Source organism: Lampetra planeri, chromosome 39 (assembly GCF_965212315.1).
Source record: "Lampetra planeri chromosome 39, kcLamPlan1.2.h2, whole genome shotgun sequence".
NCBI classification, from domain to species: Eukaryota; Metazoa; Chordata; class Hyperoartia; order Petromyzontiformes; family Petromyzontidae; genus Lampetra; species Lampetra planeri.
This window is the reverse complement of record NC_136145.1, coordinates 644,307-662,062: the sequence shown is the minus strand read 5'-3', so window position 1 is coordinate 662,062 and position 17,756 is coordinate 644,307. Positions and strand designations below refer to the sequence as shown.

At 58.5% G+C, this 17,756-nt stretch overlaps 1 protein-coding gene across 1 annotated transcript in view; it reads left to right on the top strand.

Moving 5' to 3' along the window:
* The window catches only part of LOC144731435 (dmX-like protein 2), a 66,853-nt gene that overhangs the window by 30,870 nt on the left and 18,227 nt on the right, over positions 1 to 17,756 (top strand). Inside the window, exons 14-38 of the mRNA XM_078612472.1 lie at positions 591 to 680; positions 924 to 1,032; positions 1,199 to 1,321; positions 1,492 to 1,776; positions 2,150 to 2,304; positions 2,749 to 2,876; positions 3,135 to 4,122; positions 4,698 to 4,810; positions 5,288 to 5,429; positions 5,801 to 6,122; positions 6,321 to 6,425; positions 7,291 to 7,463; positions 8,244 to 8,341; positions 8,486 to 8,651; positions 9,974 to 10,271; positions 10,629 to 10,963; positions 11,698 to 11,957; positions 12,466 to 12,595; positions 12,760 to 13,167; positions 13,466 to 13,657; positions 14,205 to 14,281; positions 14,732 to 14,859; positions 15,361 to 15,735; positions 16,421 to 16,695; positions 17,250 to 17,437. Of these exons, the coding sequence (XP_078468598.1) occupies positions 591 to 680; positions 924 to 1,032; positions 1,199 to 1,321; positions 1,492 to 1,776; positions 2,150 to 2,304; positions 2,749 to 2,876; positions 3,135 to 4,122; positions 4,698 to 4,810; positions 5,288 to 5,429; positions 5,801 to 6,122; positions 6,321 to 6,425; positions 7,291 to 7,463; positions 8,244 to 8,341; positions 8,486 to 8,651; positions 9,974 to 10,271; positions 10,629 to 10,963; positions 11,698 to 11,957; positions 12,466 to 12,595; positions 12,760 to 13,167; positions 13,466 to 13,657; positions 14,205 to 14,281; positions 14,732 to 14,859; positions 15,361 to 15,735; positions 16,421 to 16,695; positions 17,250 to 17,437 (5,663 nt within the window). The remainder of the gene's footprint in view (positions 1 to 590; positions 681 to 923; positions 1,033 to 1,198; positions 1,322 to 1,491; positions 1,777 to 2,149; positions 2,305 to 2,748; positions 2,877 to 3,134; positions 4,123 to 4,697; positions 4,811 to 5,287; positions 5,430 to 5,800; positions 6,123 to 6,320; positions 6,426 to 7,290; positions 7,464 to 8,243; positions 8,342 to 8,485; positions 8,652 to 9,973; positions 10,272 to 10,628; positions 10,964 to 11,697; positions 11,958 to 12,465; positions 12,596 to 12,759; positions 13,168 to 13,465; positions 13,658 to 14,204; positions 14,282 to 14,731; positions 14,860 to 15,360; positions 15,736 to 16,420; positions 16,696 to 17,249; positions 17,438 to 17,756) is intronic.

Genomic DNA, 17,756 nt, shown 5'->3' with positions numbered 1-17,756 from the left:
ATTCCTTCAAGTGACACCTTATCCTCGATAGGGTTGAAGCCACCTTCTCATGTGACCCGCGATACAGAAGTTTGCGGGTTGGACAGATATTTTTTGTTCTCAGAGCTTTTAATTTATCAACCATATTAGTTTTTATCTGCGCATCATTGGGACTGGCACCATCGACTCTCTAAACTTGAGAACCTGGTTTAAAAACGGGAGGCTGACACCCAGATTTGAAGCCAGAATCTCAGCCGTGCTGGTTCATTTCCATGAGCCACCCAGCCACCTCTGCAATAATTATTCATGAAGATAGATGCGGCCCAATTAACAAATTGACCCTGAATGTGTAAACACGCACCTCGGCTGTGCGTCCCAAGGCTGCTCTCTGGACACTCTGGTTTCCTCCAACGCGAAGCCAAACGCTCATTGATCACAACCAGTTATAGACGGCCTGGTGTTCAACACGCAGACCCAACTCGGAAAACCACACTAACATTATATTGTTTATTATTGTTTATTGTTATTATTATTCCTTTGATTGCCACTCACTGGCTCGCTGTGCTGCTGCCGTGCTTGCGCTGCATGTTTTCCGCCTCCGCCGCGTGCAGCGTCTGGTGGGCGACGTGTTCAGCATCGTGAGCCAGCAGTCGACAGCTCGGCCCGGCTGCATCATCGAGCTGGACGTCATCACTGAACAGGTGCCGCCCCCCCCCCTCGCCCGCCCCCCTTTCCCTCCTCGCCACCCATCACTTATTGTTGTGTACGGCGGAGCGAATAGCAACACTTGAAGGGCTTTACCCATCTACGACCCATATCGTAAGCTGCCTGCCAATACAGGCAGCGGAAGCAGCATCACCGACATCATTTGTGTTGTTGTGATTGTGACCGAGCCGAAGTGCTTGGATTAACCGCCGCTTCCCTGTGCCATGCGCCGTGTCCAGTGCCCATCCAGCACGCAGTTCCTGCACGTCTTCTCGGAGGAGCTCATCCTCGGTCGGCGCTCCAAGGACACGGAGGAGGGAGACGGATCCAACCCGGCGAGCGGTGCCGGTGAGCCGCCAAAAAACGCCGCCTCGCCGCCAAACAAAAACAACAATTGGGCGAAGCTCCCATCGTCGCGACGGCGCCCTTTTGTCAGGGGCCGCGCGACGCCTCCTCCTCCTCACCCGCGTCATAATCAACGCGTGCGTTCGCGTTCGTGCCATGCCATATGCAGGTCCCGGCCGGGCTCCGCAGTTTTCCGAGAGGTTCTTCCTGGTGTCCATCGAGAGAGCCGAGGGAGGGCAGTCGCTGCTCAAGATGTGGAGCCTCCACCTGACCTCCGTGCAGGCACTCGCCGGTACGCGCCTCCACAGGTCGCACGGTCGATCAAGCAAGTCTGTGCGGATACTCGCCGCACAAGAACTGGGTATCTCCACACTTCTCCCCACCAGCCTGCCCACCACACCACACTCACTCTCGCCTCCTCCCCCCCCTCCCCCCCTTCTTCCACCGCGCTGCCGCACTCAGCCGAGATGCCGGCATGGCAGAACTCGCCCGGCACGCCACAGTCATCGGGCACCGGCACTGGCAGCGGAGCTTCCTCCTCCTCGTCAACGTCGTCGTCCGCCGAATCCCGGCCGCCCTTTGGCAGTGGCGGCGGCGGCAGTGGCGGCAGCACCACGCTGCCCCGCACGGCCTCCAGCGCCAACTTGCAGACGGCGAGCCGGCTCACCCTCGCCTCGCGCCTCCTCCACTCGCAGCCGCTCCCGCTGCAGCTCGGCGTCGAAATCATTCACGCCACGCCCGCCGCAGGTAACGCGCCGTGTTCGCAGGCGTGGTGTTTGTGCCGCCGGGTTCCGGTGCGGGGGCGGCGCCCGTACTCGCTCCCCACAGAAAGGATTAAATTTTGGGCCCTATTCCACATTCTTATTAAATGGCTGAAACCCCGCACCCCCCCTTCTTGTTGGTGATGTTCATGAGAGCCGGTGATGATTTGGGGAGGCCTTCATCCAGCAGCGGATTGATTATGGCTGATGATAATGGTGACGAAGACGTTGGCAAAAGTCTGACGGAAAGGATAAAGGGCCACCTGGCACGAATCGAGCGAAGTCTCGTTGCTGCGCCTGTAGTTCTCTGGCTGCGTTCGTCTCGTGAACAGCGATTTGTTGTTGGGCCGCCTCTGCAGGCCACCTGAGCTCCTCGTCCATCTACCCCGTGTGCCTCGCTCCCTACCTCATCGCCACCTCCTGCTCCGACGGCACCGTCCGCTTCTGGCGCTGCTCCGTCGCCGATGCCAAAGCCTCGCAGCAGCAGCAGCAGCCGGGCAGCAATGGACCGCAGGTTCGGTGCCACCTTGTGCCCGCGTTTAAAATATGGCGCGTCACAATTGCGCCGGATTCACCGTAGGAGCACATTTTTTTGGATGAAATAAAGGAGTGAGTGTACGATTGAGATGAGTGAATGCGTGGGTTTAGGAGTGAATGAGCGGGTGTACGATTAAGGCGAGTGATTGAGTGGTAGAGCAGGCAAATAATGTAACTAAGTGAGAACTCGCACAAAGCCAGGATAGAGTCTCACTTACAAGAATGTCCTGCGGCATTGGCTGGCCAAGTAGGGGGCGATGATTATGTACAATCCCGATTAAGTGATTTGAGTGGATGTGCGAGTGAGTGTCTGTACGTACGTATGTACATTGAACGTCTTTAGCACCGTAAGTAGCCAATCCGCGCGAATCGGAGACGAGGATGGTGAAAGGAGCTGGTGTGCGTGTGCGCCGCCCTGCAGGACGCCAGCTACTCGTGGGAGGAGTGGCCCCTGCAGTGCGACGAGGCGGCTCCCAGCGCCATCAGCGTGCCGGGCCGGCCCGTCGCCGTCAGCTGCTCCTACCCGGGCTGCGTGGCCGTCGCCTACCGGTGAGCGGCGCTCCGTGATGCGCCGTGACGCGCCGTGCGCTCCCGCATCGCGCTCACCAAGTTGGCGTCCACAAATTGAAATACGCTCATGAATCCAGCGTCACACTTGCAAAACACTCCGATTAGCACGGTTGCCGACGTACGGTGCGAAAGAAGTTCAACATATATACATAGGTACATTCGCAACACACTCACAACACACTCGTGAACCCACCCTCACCATCCCTCGCCCTCCCTCCGTTCCCCCTCCCTCGCCAGCCGTGAGGAGCACAACGCGAGCAGCGCGCGCGACTCGAGCCTCTACGTGTCGGTGTTCGAGTGCGAGTCGAGCGGCGGGTCGTCGTGGCTGCTCGAGGAGACGCTGCCGCTGGGCGGCGTCGGGCGCCGCCTGCACCCGCACCACGCCGTGGACAGCAACCTCATGGTGTACAGCCACCCGCCGGGCGGCGACGGCGCCGCCGCCTCCGTCCACCACCGGCACCCGCACGGCCCCACCGAGCGCGCCCTCCTGCGCCACCACCACGACCACGCCAAGCACCTGCTGCACATCGACTGGGTGTCCAAGGAGGACGGCTCCCACATGCTCACGGTGGCCGTCGGGGCCCGCGTCGTCATCTACGGCCGCCTCTCCTGGACGGCGGGGGAGCCGTTGTCGAGGGGCGCGGCGGGCGGCGGGGCGCCGGCGGTGTCGTCGCACGGCGCCCTGCCCGCGTCGTACCGCCCGGCCAAGACGCGCTGGGTGCCGCTGCGCTGCGTGGGGCTCGTGTCGGCGTTCGACGGCTCGCCGGCGCTGCCCGTCGAGCTGTCGTGGGTGCGCGACGGCGTGCTGGTGGCCGGCATGGACTGCGAGATGCACGTCTACTCGCAGTGGCAGGACCCGGCCGCCGCCGCCTCCGCAGCCGTCTCCGTCGCGGACGAGCAGGCACTGCTGCTGACGCGCGAGTTCGACAAGATCTCCTCGTCGGTCGCGTCGCGCGCTCCCCGCCACAGCGTGAGCGCCGGCAACCTCCGGCAGGCGGCGCAATTTGGCGGCGCCAAGAAGCAGCCGCTGCCGTCGCGGAAGAGCCTGTCCAAGTGCCCGACGGCGCTGCGTCCGCTGCTGCACGAGCAGAACCCGGCGCTGGTGCTGCCCGAGGCGGTGCGGGGGTGCGGGCTGTTTGAGGCGGCCGAGGTGCTGTCTCCCACGCTGCCGCAGTACCACCCCCTGCAGCTGTCCGGGCTGCTTGACCTGGGCAGAGTGCGTCAGGTGAGTGTGTGGTTGGCGTGCTGCGCTGCAAACCTGGCCACCCGAGTTCAATTCCCACTCACGATCAACACCAGTGACGATTATCGGAATGGGACCTGGGCCTCCTCTAGGTCGACTCACATGAGTACCTGGTGCGGTGTGTAAACATCGCCACTGGGGAGACAAAGGCAGCCAGGGGTGGCGTTGGCCACTAACCCCCTCGTGTGCCGTGCCAGCCTTCATTGCCACTGCTCGCTAACAGCACTTGCCCCAACAGCCTTTTAAGGCCATATGGGGCATCGTTGTCGTTAGGGTGTGTGTGCGTCTTTGTCTGTTTCTTGTGTGTGTGTGTGTGTGCGGTGACTAAAATTTCAAACCAGTCCCAGGCCTCCCCTCGGACAAACCTGGTACTTGGTTCGATGTGTAAACATCGCCACCAGTGAAACAAAGCAGCCAGGTGTGGCGATGACCACCCACCCACTCGTATACCTTGGCGGCCTTCGTAGGTGCTCGCTAAAAGCACTTTCCCTGAAAAAGTTTGTGAAGGCTATACGGGGAATCTTTGTCTTTTTTGTGTGCTGCTGTTGCTGCTGCAGGTGAGGGCGGTGCTTGCTCACCTGGTGCGCTGCGTTGCCGGGGACCTGGCCTACGTGGCGGAGGCGGGCGCGGAGCTGAGCACTCGGGAACGCAAGCACTCGCGCGCCGGCAGGTGTGTATGTACGTGTGTGTGTCGTGTGTGTGTCGTGTGTGTGTGTTTAAGTGTTTGCGCAGGTGGAGCGGTAGTGCAGTGGTTCGCGCACTACGCTACGAACCACCCGGCGACCCGAGTTCGATTAATAACAGTGGCAAATATTTGAACCAGTCCTGGGCCTCCTTTAGGTTGACTCACCCTGAAAAGAGTACCTGGTCTGGTGTGTAAACATCAGCACTGGGGAGATAAAGGCGACTATACAGGGAATCATTGTCTTTGTGTGCACGCACGTAAACGTGTGAACGTCGTGATGTGCCGTGCGGCATTCAGTTACGTGCGTAAAAATCGATTTTTCGCAAGGTGAGTTTGGCAGGAGATGGCAACGCACCGGATGGGTTCGTGAATCCATCCGTTCAGACGGTTGAGCGTTCACCCTCGACCCCCGTGTCGCCAAATCTCGCATGTCCGTCTGTCCGCCTTGCTCGTGGTGCCCAGCACGAGTAGCGGCATGCTCGCCGGGCGGGAGGAGGCGGGAGACTACCCGCAGATCGACGCCGTGCCGCCGCTGCCCCTCTTCAGCCTCCTGGCGGCCGACGGCGCCGGCTCGATGGGACCAACGCAGCACAACCCCGGGCAGGTGGGTGGTAACCCTGCACGTGACGTTCCCCGCCGTGCTCCGCTCTCTCCCTCTCCGCGAGCTGTAGCAGGCTCCCCTGTGCGCGCTCTCCCACCTCCTCGTACCACATTGCCTGCTTTTCCTCGCCTCTCCTAATTATTTTCGTCGTCGTCAGCAGCCATTGGTCCATCCACTGTTTGGCTTCCCGAAGCCTTCGCCGCCTCTCGCGAGGTTGACGCTTCACCTTGCAACCTTCACCCGAGCCGATTTCGTCCTTCCATCTCTGCAGCGGGATGTTCCGTTGGGCGTCAACCCCCGCGGCTGCCGCACCGTTGTGTTTTGTCGTCATTACTCATTTAAATTGTTTTTGCTCTGAATTTCTTCACCCCTAGGTGCCGGAGAAGGAAGGGAGGCGCGTGGGTGGCTCGGCCGACACCGACCAGTACGGCGACCTCTTCGAGGTCCCGTCGCTCACCACCGCTGACGACCTGGACGCGACGGTGGACGGGGAGACGGAGGGCGACGAGCTGGCGGGCGCCAACCGCGTAGTGGACCTGTCGCGCTTCGGCGCCACCTACTTCGGGCCCGAGCAGGCGCAGGTGCTGGCGGGACACCTGGTGCAGGCCAGCCTGCCGGGCCTGTCGCGCCTCGAGCAGATGCACCTGATGGCGCTCGCCGACACAGTGGCTACCACCGCCAGCCAGGGCAGCATGGGTGAGCGGCGTCGGTGCTTGCCGTGTGTGTATGTGGGGAGCGGTCGTGTAGTGGTTCGCGTGCAAACCAGTACACACCCGAGTTCGGTTCCCACTCGCCGTGCTAATTCACGACCACGGCCAACGTCACTTTACGTGCCCTGAATTGCATCGCTCGCTGAAATGCCGATCGTGCGGCATTTCTCTGTGGGCCGCGCAGAGAGCGTGGACGCGTGCGGCCTGCGCTTCCTGCTCGCCGTGAGGCTGCACTCCTTCCTGCTCTCCTCCCTGCCGCCCCTGCACCGAGCTCAGCTTCAGCACCAGGGTGAGAACACCGACCCCACCAACCCAAACCCCAACCACACCAACCCGAATCCCACCAACACAATCTCCACCAACACAATCTCCACCAACACAATCCCCAGCAATGCAGACTTTATCAACATAAGCCCCACCAACACAATGCACACTCATGCAGACAACACAAATTTTAACAACGCTAATCCCACCAAGGTCACAACCCGATCAACCCAACAGACTCCTCAACCCTCTGCGACACGCAACCTCCCCGACGAAAACCTCTCCTGCAAAAAAAATTATCCAGCGCCAACCTCGTAGATTCATTGCCCACCAACACCATTCCCTCAACAATTCATTCCACACCAATGGAAACTCCACATATGGTAAACATCAAACAACAGCAACTCAATCAATGTAATTACCGCCAAACATTGCACAACTTCTGGCTTTGACATTCCTCCTCGGAGACACTCGTGCAACCCATCAACCCCATTAGAACGTCATCAATAGAAAATTCAAGACAAAGCCACAGCGGTGCGATTGCGGCCATACAACCCAGACTATGGACCGTATAGCAAATTGCTCTCGTCTGCGCTCTTTCAACGTAGGAGGAATAGTAAAACTACACGAACTCTCTCCTAAAGCCCCTCTCGTCATGGCCAGCAGCAGACCTCGACATTGACATTTAGCTCCTGAACCGCACTGCCATCGCACGCATGAATGAAATCGAATTGGTCCCGACCAAAACTCCGGCAACACAATTCCCCCCACCCCCCGATGCAAACCCCCCCCACTCCTCCCACCTCCTGACCATGCACCCGCAACGCTCTACAAGGACGAGCTGTTAACAGACAGCGCCGGCGCCCTCTGTCGTCGCCATCCTCCCGCAGGCCTGTCGACGTGCCACTTTGCGTGGGCGTTCCACTCCACGTCGCAGGAGGACCTGCTGGGCCTGCTGCCCACGATGCAGAGGGCAGACGGCCCCACGTGGGCAGAGCTGCGCGCCATGGGCGTGGGCTGGTGGCTCAGGGGACGTGCCGCCCTGCGCCTCTGCATGGAGAAGGTTTGGCACCCGCGTGTGTGTGAGGGTGCGTGTCAGGGGAGCGGTGGCGCAGTGTTTAGCGCGATGCGCTACTAAACCGGCAACCCGAGTTCGATTTCCGCTCACGGTCAATACCAGTGATTATCTGAACCGGTATTGGGCCTCCTCTAGGTCGACTCGGCCTTATATTAGTACCTGGTGCAGTGTACAAACATTGCCACTAGGGAGACAATGTGGTGCTGGCCACCCACCCCCTCGTGTGCCGTTACGGCCTTCATAGGTGCTCGCTAACAGCAAAAGTCTGTTAAGGCTATACGGGGGATGGCCTAAATTGTCCATCCACTGCTGGAAGAGGCCCTGTGAGTCGTGGGCATTATTTTACCGTAGTCAGTGCGGGTTGGTGAAGGAGAGGAGCGTCAACTTTTGTTGCTACAATCATCATCACTCTGATGATGATTACACATGGAGATGGGCAGTAATGTCTCTAAACGGAACGTGTCCTGGAACGGTGGGGGACTCCTTGCTGATGAGCACATGTCATCACACATGCTGGCTGTGCTTGACGTGGGACTCCCCCGGGTTGACTGAGCGTTAATTCCTGCCTCACTTGCTACGCTGCACCCCGCCGCCACTGGGAGGATCAGGGCAATCAGGCCAAGCAGGCCGTGCGTTTTGTTCCCTCTCCCACAACCTCCTACAAACCCCAAAGTTATTTTCTGGGTTGGTGGGCCTCTCCTGGGCTGGCTCAGTGGCGAATGATAGCGCGACGATCGATAACGTGGTTTATCCTCCCTTGGGCAGCTGGCGAAGGTGGCGTTTCAACGCAACAACGATCCCCTGGATGCCGCCCTCTACTACCTGGCGATGGGCAAAAAGGGGGTCCTGTGGGGTCTGTTCAGGTGAGGGACCCCCCACCCCCGCATCCGCACGTCTCCTCTGACCGTCCGCCTGTCCCCTGGTGACCACAAGCACTGACCGTCGGCCTGCCGTTGTCTCTTGGTGCTTCCGTGGGGCTGCGCGTGCTCCGGCTCGGCGTGTCGCAGGTCGAAGGGCGACTCGAAAATGACCCAGTTCTTCAGCAACAACTTCACGGAGGAGCGGTGGCGCAGCGCCGCGCTCAAGAACGCCTTCGCGCTGCTCGGCAAGCGGCGCTTCGAGCAGGCGGCCGCCTTCTTCCTCCTGGCCGGGGCGCTGAGGGACGCCATCGAGGCACGTGGTGCACCGCACACGGCCGCCCCTTCGGCTCCGCCGCCGGGCAGTGGGAACGTGTGGCCAGCGACTGGCGGGAGACGCCGAGGTGTCAAGATCTCCCGCCTCTAGGGAGATCTTGACACCTCGATAGTTAATGTTCGCTTCACCCACCGACTGTAGGGATGTCTGGCAGTTTTTAACAGCAGAAGTTTAAACATCACATTGTGTCATCCTTTTTGGTGGGTAGCAGGCTGTTGTGTGACGGTGTCTTAACTCAAATCCCAAGTAAAATTTTACCGCAAAACATGATTACAAATCCACGATACCTTGAAAATATAAATATAGATGCCACGGCATCTATATTTATATATGGGCGTCACGGTGGCGAGATGTTAGCCACCTCGCCTGGTATACAGGAGGTCGTGGGTTTAATCCCGACCCTGACGTGTGTATATTTGTAGTTTGCATGATCTCCCTATGATCGCGTAGATTTTTCTCCGGGTCCCCCAGTTTTTCCCTCCGCATTTATAATCACCACGAGTTTAGAGTATTTGGCTGCTATAAATGTCCACATCATCAGCTACTTCACTGATTATCATTTGTCCAGGTCGTTTTAGAAAAGGAGCTATAGTGCTGAGTGGGCCTTAACTGGTACAATAATAAGTAATATTTTAAAAAACTTTTTAAAAAACACGCTTTAATGAAATGTACCGTACGAGTAATGGCAGAAGTCTACGACTCCAGGAAGTGGTCCCGAGGCTTGCCATAACGTAAGGGACCATGGTGATTTACAGCCAACGTGAATTGAGTGTGGACAATTAGACCCAAGGCGAAACATAACATGTAAAAAAGATGATTGAAATTTTTTTTTTTTAATGATAGAATATAGTTTTGTCATCAGTATATCAAGTTTGCAGTCGATTTCATATTGGGAAGTGAGTTAAAATTGAGTTACAAGATTTGAGGATATGACAACAACAACAACAACAGACAAAGTGAGTTAATAGAAAGCGTGCTTGTGATTTGTCGCACGTCCGAGTCATTCTATCCCTTGTTGAGAGTGAGCGAACACCGTGCCAAGTCGAAATGATTCATTGTTATTAGTACATTTTCGTGGACCATCGTGCAGTGACATATCTGGTGTATTGTCAAATAAATAAAACGTGCAACGAGTTCCGCAGGCCACTTCCCACGGCCTTGCAGAGCACAGACCCGGGAACCACTGCCATAGCAAATCGGAATCCTCAGCTCGGCGTGGACTGGCACAGCGGAGAACGCACTCGCACATTTCTTCACCTGCCTAAGTCGGCCGCCTAACCCTCTCCCTAAATCCCACGCAGGTGTGCCTGGAGAAGCTGAACGACATCCAGCTGGCGTTGGTAGTCGCGCGACTGCAGGAGGCCAACACGGACGCACCAGCCACCTACCGGTCCATCCTGGGGTGCCGCGTTTTGGGCCGAAACGAGGTGTCGGGGGCCGATGCCGCCGCGACGCCGGAGCTCGCTGAGCTGACGAGGGCCTGCGAGCTGCGCAAGGACCGCGATCCCTTTCTACGCAGCATTGCATGCTGGGTAAAAAGCGACTACTCTGGAGCCCTGGACGCGCTGCTGGAGCAGCCGGATTCTGCTTGCGACACCGGTAAATGAGTCGACTAAGATAGCGGTGCGAAGTTTTGCCAGCTCTACGCTCTTAATGAATCTCAAGACTTGTCTTGGAGAGTGTCCCACTTGATGAGCGTTTGGCCGGTTTCCTGTTTGGAGGATGTTTGTTGTGTGGGAGGAGCGATGTTTTCTCTAGAAAACCCACGCACTGCTTATAATATTTCGGGAGACCAATAAAATGTTTTGTTTATATTTTCATTAAAAAAAATTTCCCCCAAAATCACCATTATTTCCTGTACATGGTATGTGGGCTCACGCGATTTAGAGGATTGGGATTGGGTCAATGACTGAACCCATGTCAAATTAAACTCCATGGTTCGATTTCTCTGCACAGACGATGATGGTGGTAGCGGCGGTAGCGGCGGCGGCAGCGCCTCGCCAGGCCTGTGCAGCCCGGGTGTCTTCAACTTCTACAACTTCCTGCGCAGCCACCCGCTCATCGTGCGCCACCACATGCTCTCCCACGGCGGCGCCGGCCAGCGGCCCGCCGATACCATCAGCCTGCGCGAGCGCCGGCTGTTCTTCGCGACGGCGAGCACCCACCTCAAGTCGGGCTGCCCGCTGCTGGCGCTTGACGTGCTCCGGCGGATGCCGCATGCCGAGAAGGAGGTGGTGACCGTCGCCAGCGCCAGGGGTGGCGGGAGATTGCCATTGGAAAATGGACACGTGGTGAGCGCGCCCCAACGCCGCCCCTTCCCCCACTCCCCTTGCACTCGGGGGTTAGGGTTGGAGATTCATGGGTAGGGTGGCCAGGCAGGTCGATCAATGATGCATAGCTAGATAGGTCGCTATGTATGTATGTTTTGAGATTAAAGGCTAGATAGTTCAAGAGTTGGACTGATAGATGGAGGGGAGGGTCCATAGGTTGGTAGAAATGGGGTAGGACTGCTCGCCTCTACTCCCGCTCTGCTGACCAGCACGGTGAAGTTTGGTCAGACGAGCCGCAGGACTGACACTGCGTGGGATGGCCGTTGTTCGTTGTGATGAAAGAGTATTATTATCCCATAGACCTATATTATTGTGAGAGGTGTGGAATTCGAGATATCGCTTATCCGCTCCACCATCCCAACTTACTTCCTGCGACTGGTTTCCTCCTGTGTTGTCTAACCGGTGAGAGTCGGGTGATTGGTGACTGGCGAGTGGCTAGGGTCACTAGCGGGTAGCCCACTAGTGACGACTCACCTCCTTGCCACGTCGTTCTCGGCGACGGCATTTGCACGTCTGCTGTGCAGCAGCTGCGGGATCTGGCAGAGGGCACAAAGCGTTGGCGACGTGTGGTGGCCTTGAGCGGCGTTGGCCACGATCGTATCTTGACCTTGATCGCTCGTAGACAATCAACGAGATGCCTCAATGCCGTAGGCCCCTTAAGTTTGACCTGCGACCCCTCCCCCCCCCCCCCCCAGCACGGTGGCGGCAGCGCGTGGGGCACGGCGGGCGCCCACCCGTCGAGTGGGCACCACACGGCGGAGAGCGCCGACTGGGCCAGCTCGGCCATGACGGTGGCGGACGAGCCCCTGGAGCTGAGCTGGGACAGCGAGGAGGACGAGGAGGAGGAGGAGGACGAGGAAGACGACGACGACGAAGACCAGGGGATCACCATGAAGAAGACGAGAGCGTTCAAGAAGGGCACCGCCGACGTCGTGGAGGGCGACGTGGAGAAGAGGTGATGTCAGCGTTTTGTTAGGGACGCTCCCAGCGGGCTCGCTCGCTCGTTCGTTTGTTGCCGTTGGGAGAGAGTGCTCCGCTTGGCTGTCAGGTTACGTTCCCTAACCTCCAACCCAGCGGGCTAGGGTTGTTCCAGCACTCTTTCATGAAATTACTCATCACGGATATGAGCAGATAACTCGTGGTGGGGTGCAAAACCATTTCGTTGAGGGCCCACGCCCAGGTTTTTCAGCTGACCCAGGTTTAAATGCTGCAGTCACCCTCACTCCTGCAGGAGTGTGTTGTGCGACGCTTGAATTGCAGACTTCCTGAGCACTAACCAAACACGTAGTAGGCTTTAGCAGCCAACATCATGGCTCAGAAGCGATATTTGGCAGAGGCTGCATTACATGGCCTCACCCAAAAATCAATACGTGGCATTTATTTTTGGCTACAACACTGACACAATAACCATACTTGATAGGCAAACCCGCCACTGAGCAACTGCTCTCTCTTTCTCTTGGCAGGCCAGAGTCTCTGCCGCCTGCGCCGTCCGGCACGGACGGCTACGTGGACGTGATGGCGGAGCAGATGAAGTTCCGCGCGTGCCTCAAGCTGCTCGTGGACGAGCTGCGCACGCTGGCGACAGGATATGAGGTGCGGGCAGCCCCCGGGGCCGCGTCGAGTGCCGTCCGCGGTCTCCTGCCTGACTCGTTCGCTCACCCAAACGTGCAACTCGCCCGAGCACGCAACTCGTCCTAGCATGCAACGTAGCCGAGCTCACAACTCACCTGTACACACCGACTTGCCTGTGCCCCCAGGTGGACAGAGGCAAGCTGCACGTGCAGCTGTGCCACTGGCTGGAGCGCGAGGTAGCCACGCTGCAGGAGGTGTGCGGTTACCCCGGCGACCTGCACGGCACCGCCGCCGGCTCGCTGGATACGGTTGCCGAGGACGCCGGATCAAAGTTGTCCGGCGCCACGGACGCTTGTCCCTTTATTGGCGGTGGTGGGAGCGGCGGGGTGACGCCGGACGACACGGAGGCTTGGCGCGAGCAGCACAGCCTACGTGCCAGGCAGCTGCACGCGGCGCGCCGGCGCCAGTGGCTGTGCGCCAACCTGCCGCTGCTGCACATGTTCCTGGGTTACTGCAGCCTGCACGGCGCACAGGGCGGCGGCCTGGCCTCCGTGCGCGTCGAGCTGCTCTTCCTCATACAGGAGTCGCAGCAGGTGAAGCGCGTGGCCCGTACGTGCGTGTATGTGTGTGTGCGTGCGTGTGTGTGTGAACACGTGTGTGTACGTGTGTGTACGTGCGTGTGTGAACACGTGTGCGTGGAGAGGTGGCGCCGTGGTTAGCGTTTGCACTGCGCTACGAACCCGGCCACCTGAGTTCGATTCTCGCTCGCGACCAATAAAAGTGGTGAATATTTAAACCGGTTCTGGGCCGCCTCCTAGGTCGACTAGGGAGGCCTTCATCCAGCAGTGCAGTGACCAGGGCAACCACGTGTTGTCTTTACGTTGCGACCAGGAGGCGGTGCTGAAGCAGCTGCACTCGCGGCTGCCGCTACCGACCGTGCTGCCACTCATCTCGGCGTCGCTCGCCACTCTCAAGACTGTCATTTCCAACCCGGTGCTGCATGTCGCCAATCTTGCGCACGACATCCTGCGCACCGTCAGCGACATGCCGGCGCCCCCCGAGCCACCCAAGGACAACCCGCAGGCAAGCTGGGGTGTGGGTGGTGGGGGTGGTGGGGGGTGGGACAGTGGTGGTAGTGATGGCGACGGTGTTGGTGGCGATGCCAGCTTGGTGCGTGGCCATAGCCTTATACCACGGTTCCCGTGACCGCTGGGAAGCGAGCCGACCCCGGCGAGCAATACTGCGGCCCACATTAGTCGACGTGCTGGGCCAAACGAGCATCGACCGGCCCATATGGCTTGAATGTAGTGGGGCCACCTTGCTCTTGATCATGAGAGAGTTGCGCGCTTCTTAGCCTGGCCACCCACGGAACCGGTTGTAATGTCGCAGGGCGAATGCACGGGGGAGCGTTGTCACGTCTCTCGCTGAAGACAACTTCAGGGCGGAGTTTAAACAAACACTCCGCTCACGGCACTACGATTCCCGCAGCCTGGATTCGAGATTTCTTCGTGGTTTGTCAGTGACGAGGCTACCAGATCCTGTCCTGGACCTCTTCTAGGTAGACTCGGCATTAAATTAGGTCTGTTGTGATGTGTAAATCTATCCCTTCGTCTCATCCCCTGCCCGACAGGTTCACATGATCTATGTGCTGGCCGCGTCGCTCTCCGCGTGCGTTTACCAGTCCCTCTGCGACAGCCACAGCTTCAGGTAAGCGCTGCCCTTCATTTAAACCTCAGTGCGTCGGTCATCGTTGCAACTCGTGCAGCGGGCGGAGCAGTGCATCCACTCACCAGTGAAGAACAATCCCCGCGACCAAAACTTAGGTCGGTTAGATCAACGACTTTTTGATTGAGACGACGTCAGGCGTCGTCGGGACGAGATCCAGGAAGTCAGAAAGCCGACTACGTGTTATATTGACAGATCAGATCGTTACAAGGCCCGGCCTAAAAAAAAAAAAATCGATCATGAATCATGACATTGGCTGCGAAAACACAGTGCGTCTCGTCGAAAGAGGTCACACAATGGGCGGACGTCGTCTCTGTGTTTGTGTGTGTGCGTGTGTGTGTGCATGCCGGTGCGTGCGCGCATGTGTGTGCGCGTGTCCGCATGTGTGCGTGTGTGTCCGTGTGTGTGCGTGTGTGCGTGCGCGGAGATTAGCAGCGAGGTTGCGAGCTGCCCCTTCACGGGGCTCTCCTACAAGAGCTGCCTGCTCCGCGAGCGCCTGCGCCAGCGCCATGAGAGCACCAGCAACCTGCAGTCCACCTCCCTGCCCTCCCAGTGGCCGGGTACCTCGCGGCGCGGGCACACACACGCGCACGCACGCACGGAGGGGGGGGGGGTGGAGGGTGACGTGGCAGTGCCGCATGGCACAAAGTGCATGTATGCTGGGTGGTCCAACAAGTCAGGGCACATCGGGTTAATTAATTTATTTGAACATTTCAATTGTTTATTCTTTAAGTAAATATGTTATTATTATTATCAGTATATATTTATTGTTCCTGTGGGATCACCTCAAATCCTCAATGAACTGTAGACTTTTAAAAAAGTCCTAAATTCGTTTCATTAAAAAACACACGTGCAGATTATTTGGCTGCTACTATAAATCGCCACGCATGATGATGTCAGCCAGCGTGATCACGTGTGGCCAGGTCGCCTCTGAAAGATAGCTCATAGCTCAGTGGGCTTCGCCTAGTTAATACAACAGGTGGTGTCCCTCCTCCAACTGCTCCACCCCCTCTCCCGCCCTCCTCCCCTCCTCATCTTCCCCCTCCTCTTCCTGTCGGCAGGCGTGACGCAGCTGCTGTCCCAGCTGCACGCGTGCCGCGACGAGGAGCAGCCGCCGCTGCGCATGCTGCTGTGCGAGGCGCTGCTCGCCGTCTTCCTGGGGATGCTGGCGCGCGCCCTCGCCACCAACGCCGCCGGCCGCCTCTACCGCCTGTCGGCGCGCCCGCTGGATGCACGCTCGTGGGCGTCGCTGTTCGGCGGCGCCGCCCGCGTGCCCCAGTGCGCCACGCCCTCACCGGCGCAGACGCTGGCGCCGCCGCAGCAGCAGGCGCCGTCGTCGTCGTCCTCCAAAGGGAATTCAACGGCGGAGGCGGTGAAGACGCAGCAGGGCAGCACGCGCAACCGTGCGCAGCAGCAGTCGGAGACGTCGTCCTCTGGTGGGTGACGTTTGAGCGGAGGGAGCCGGCAGCGTCGTGGGGTGGATGTGGGGGGAGGAGAGCGAGCAAACAGATTGTTCTAAAATGTGTCGGCTATTCGAGTAAAATCGGTTCGTTCCTACGCTTGTGGCGCAATCCACCGTACCGTGGGATTGAGAGCGTAGTTGGTTGTTTGCGATCTGTGCCAAGTAATGTAGGCAAGGCGGACGTATGGGAAAGGGTTGGTGGATCGCACAAATTTGCAAAGCGCCCAAACGTGTAGGCCCCAACGTGGCTCCCCCAGGAAGGAGGTGGCAGTAAAACACATGCGGATGTGAGTTCGTCCAGTCGGTGTGGCCACCTTTGTCTAGGGTGAGTCCCTAATAGCAACACAACTTCATTCTAAAGTTTCATGCAAATTGTGTCATCATCTTTACAAGAGTTACTGTGCCCACCTCCCCACCCCCACCGTTACCGATGGCCAGACGGACAGAGACAACACGTGAACGCGAAAACGATTTTGGAGACTGATTACATGAGCGGACATTTATCCTCTTTCGACATAGAAGATGGCTTATCAGAAGTCTTAATAATAATCATTGATTTTACACAAAGGTCACGTGTGAATGTGTGTATGCCGAACTTCTTTTGCACTGTACGTAGTCAGCCGGTCCTGATCGATGTGTGACGGCTACTGCTCGTGCAGGTGGCCGGGTCCGGGCAGACGAGGCCAGCAAGCACCGGCACCGGCTCAACATGCGCATCCTGGTGACGTCGCCGTCGCCGCCAAGCACGGCCGCACCCACGCAGCGCGCGGTCGTAAGCACCGTGTCCGGCAGCAGTGGCGGCGGCAGCGGCGGCGCCGGCGGTAGCGTGGAGCTGGGCGGCTCGTGGGCGCAGTCGCCGCTCACGCCGTGCGCCAACTTCCGTGAGGTGTTTGTGCCACCCGAGCTCAGCATCTGGGACTACTACATGGCCAAGGTGAGGCTGTGGAGGAATTAATCTGTGTGTGTGTTCGCACGAGAGCATGTGTCCGTGGCGAGCGGTGGTGTAGCGGTTGGCGAGCCGCGCTACGAACCCGGCGACCCGAGTTCCATTCCCTGCTCACGCCCAACACCGGTGACGATTATCTGAAACGGTCCTGGGCCTTCCTTCGGTTGTCACAGCCTCGAATGGGTACCTGGTGCAGTGTGTAAACATCGCCACTGGGGAGACAAAGGCAACCAGTTGTGGTGCTGGGCACCAACTCCCTCGTGTGCCGTGCCGGCCTTCATAGCTGCTCGCTAACAGCAGTTATGATGAACAGAAGGTGCTCGGGCATGTGCCAGGCGGCTCTCTGCCTGGCTGCTCTATTCCTGCTCGTCTGTGGTTCTTTCTCTAAGTCGTCATCTCTCTGCGAGAGCGGCGGCGACGTTACAAGTTGTAGTTATTATTCCTACTACGATGCTAAAGAGTGTACAAGGGGGGGGTAGGGTGTTGCCGTGCCTGCGTCACATGACCCGTCTCCCGTCCCTCGCCTCTCGGTGGGCGTCCAGCCATTTGTGGCGTCCGACGACGGCTTGGGCTACGACTCTGACGAGAGCGAGGAGAGCGAGGAGGAGGAAGAGGAGGAGGACGAGGGAGACGAGGAGGCCGACTACGACCCGATCCTCGACAAGGACGACGAGAGGGCGTCGCGGCGCCGCTCCCGCGAGCGCGAGCACTCGGACCCCAACTCCTACAGGTACCGGCAGCACCGGTGGCATGAGGGCCATTTGCACGAGCGAAGAAACGTGGAATAACAACCCTGGCGCCCGTGCGAGTGCGACGTCAACAACATTACTGTCGGTGTGTTGGGGGCATCACCGTGGAGTACCGCAGTGTGGAGGTGTCAACAGCGGTTGTCGTATAGATAGACTCGCCCCCCCCCCTTGCTCCCCCCACCGCCACCTGCGCCATAGGAATGTGGAATTTCCATCATAGATTCACGGGTTGAGTCAAATGGTCTCAATCATTTACATTTCTCGTTGGGGGTTGGCTGAGGCCATAATTCCTCTGGAGTC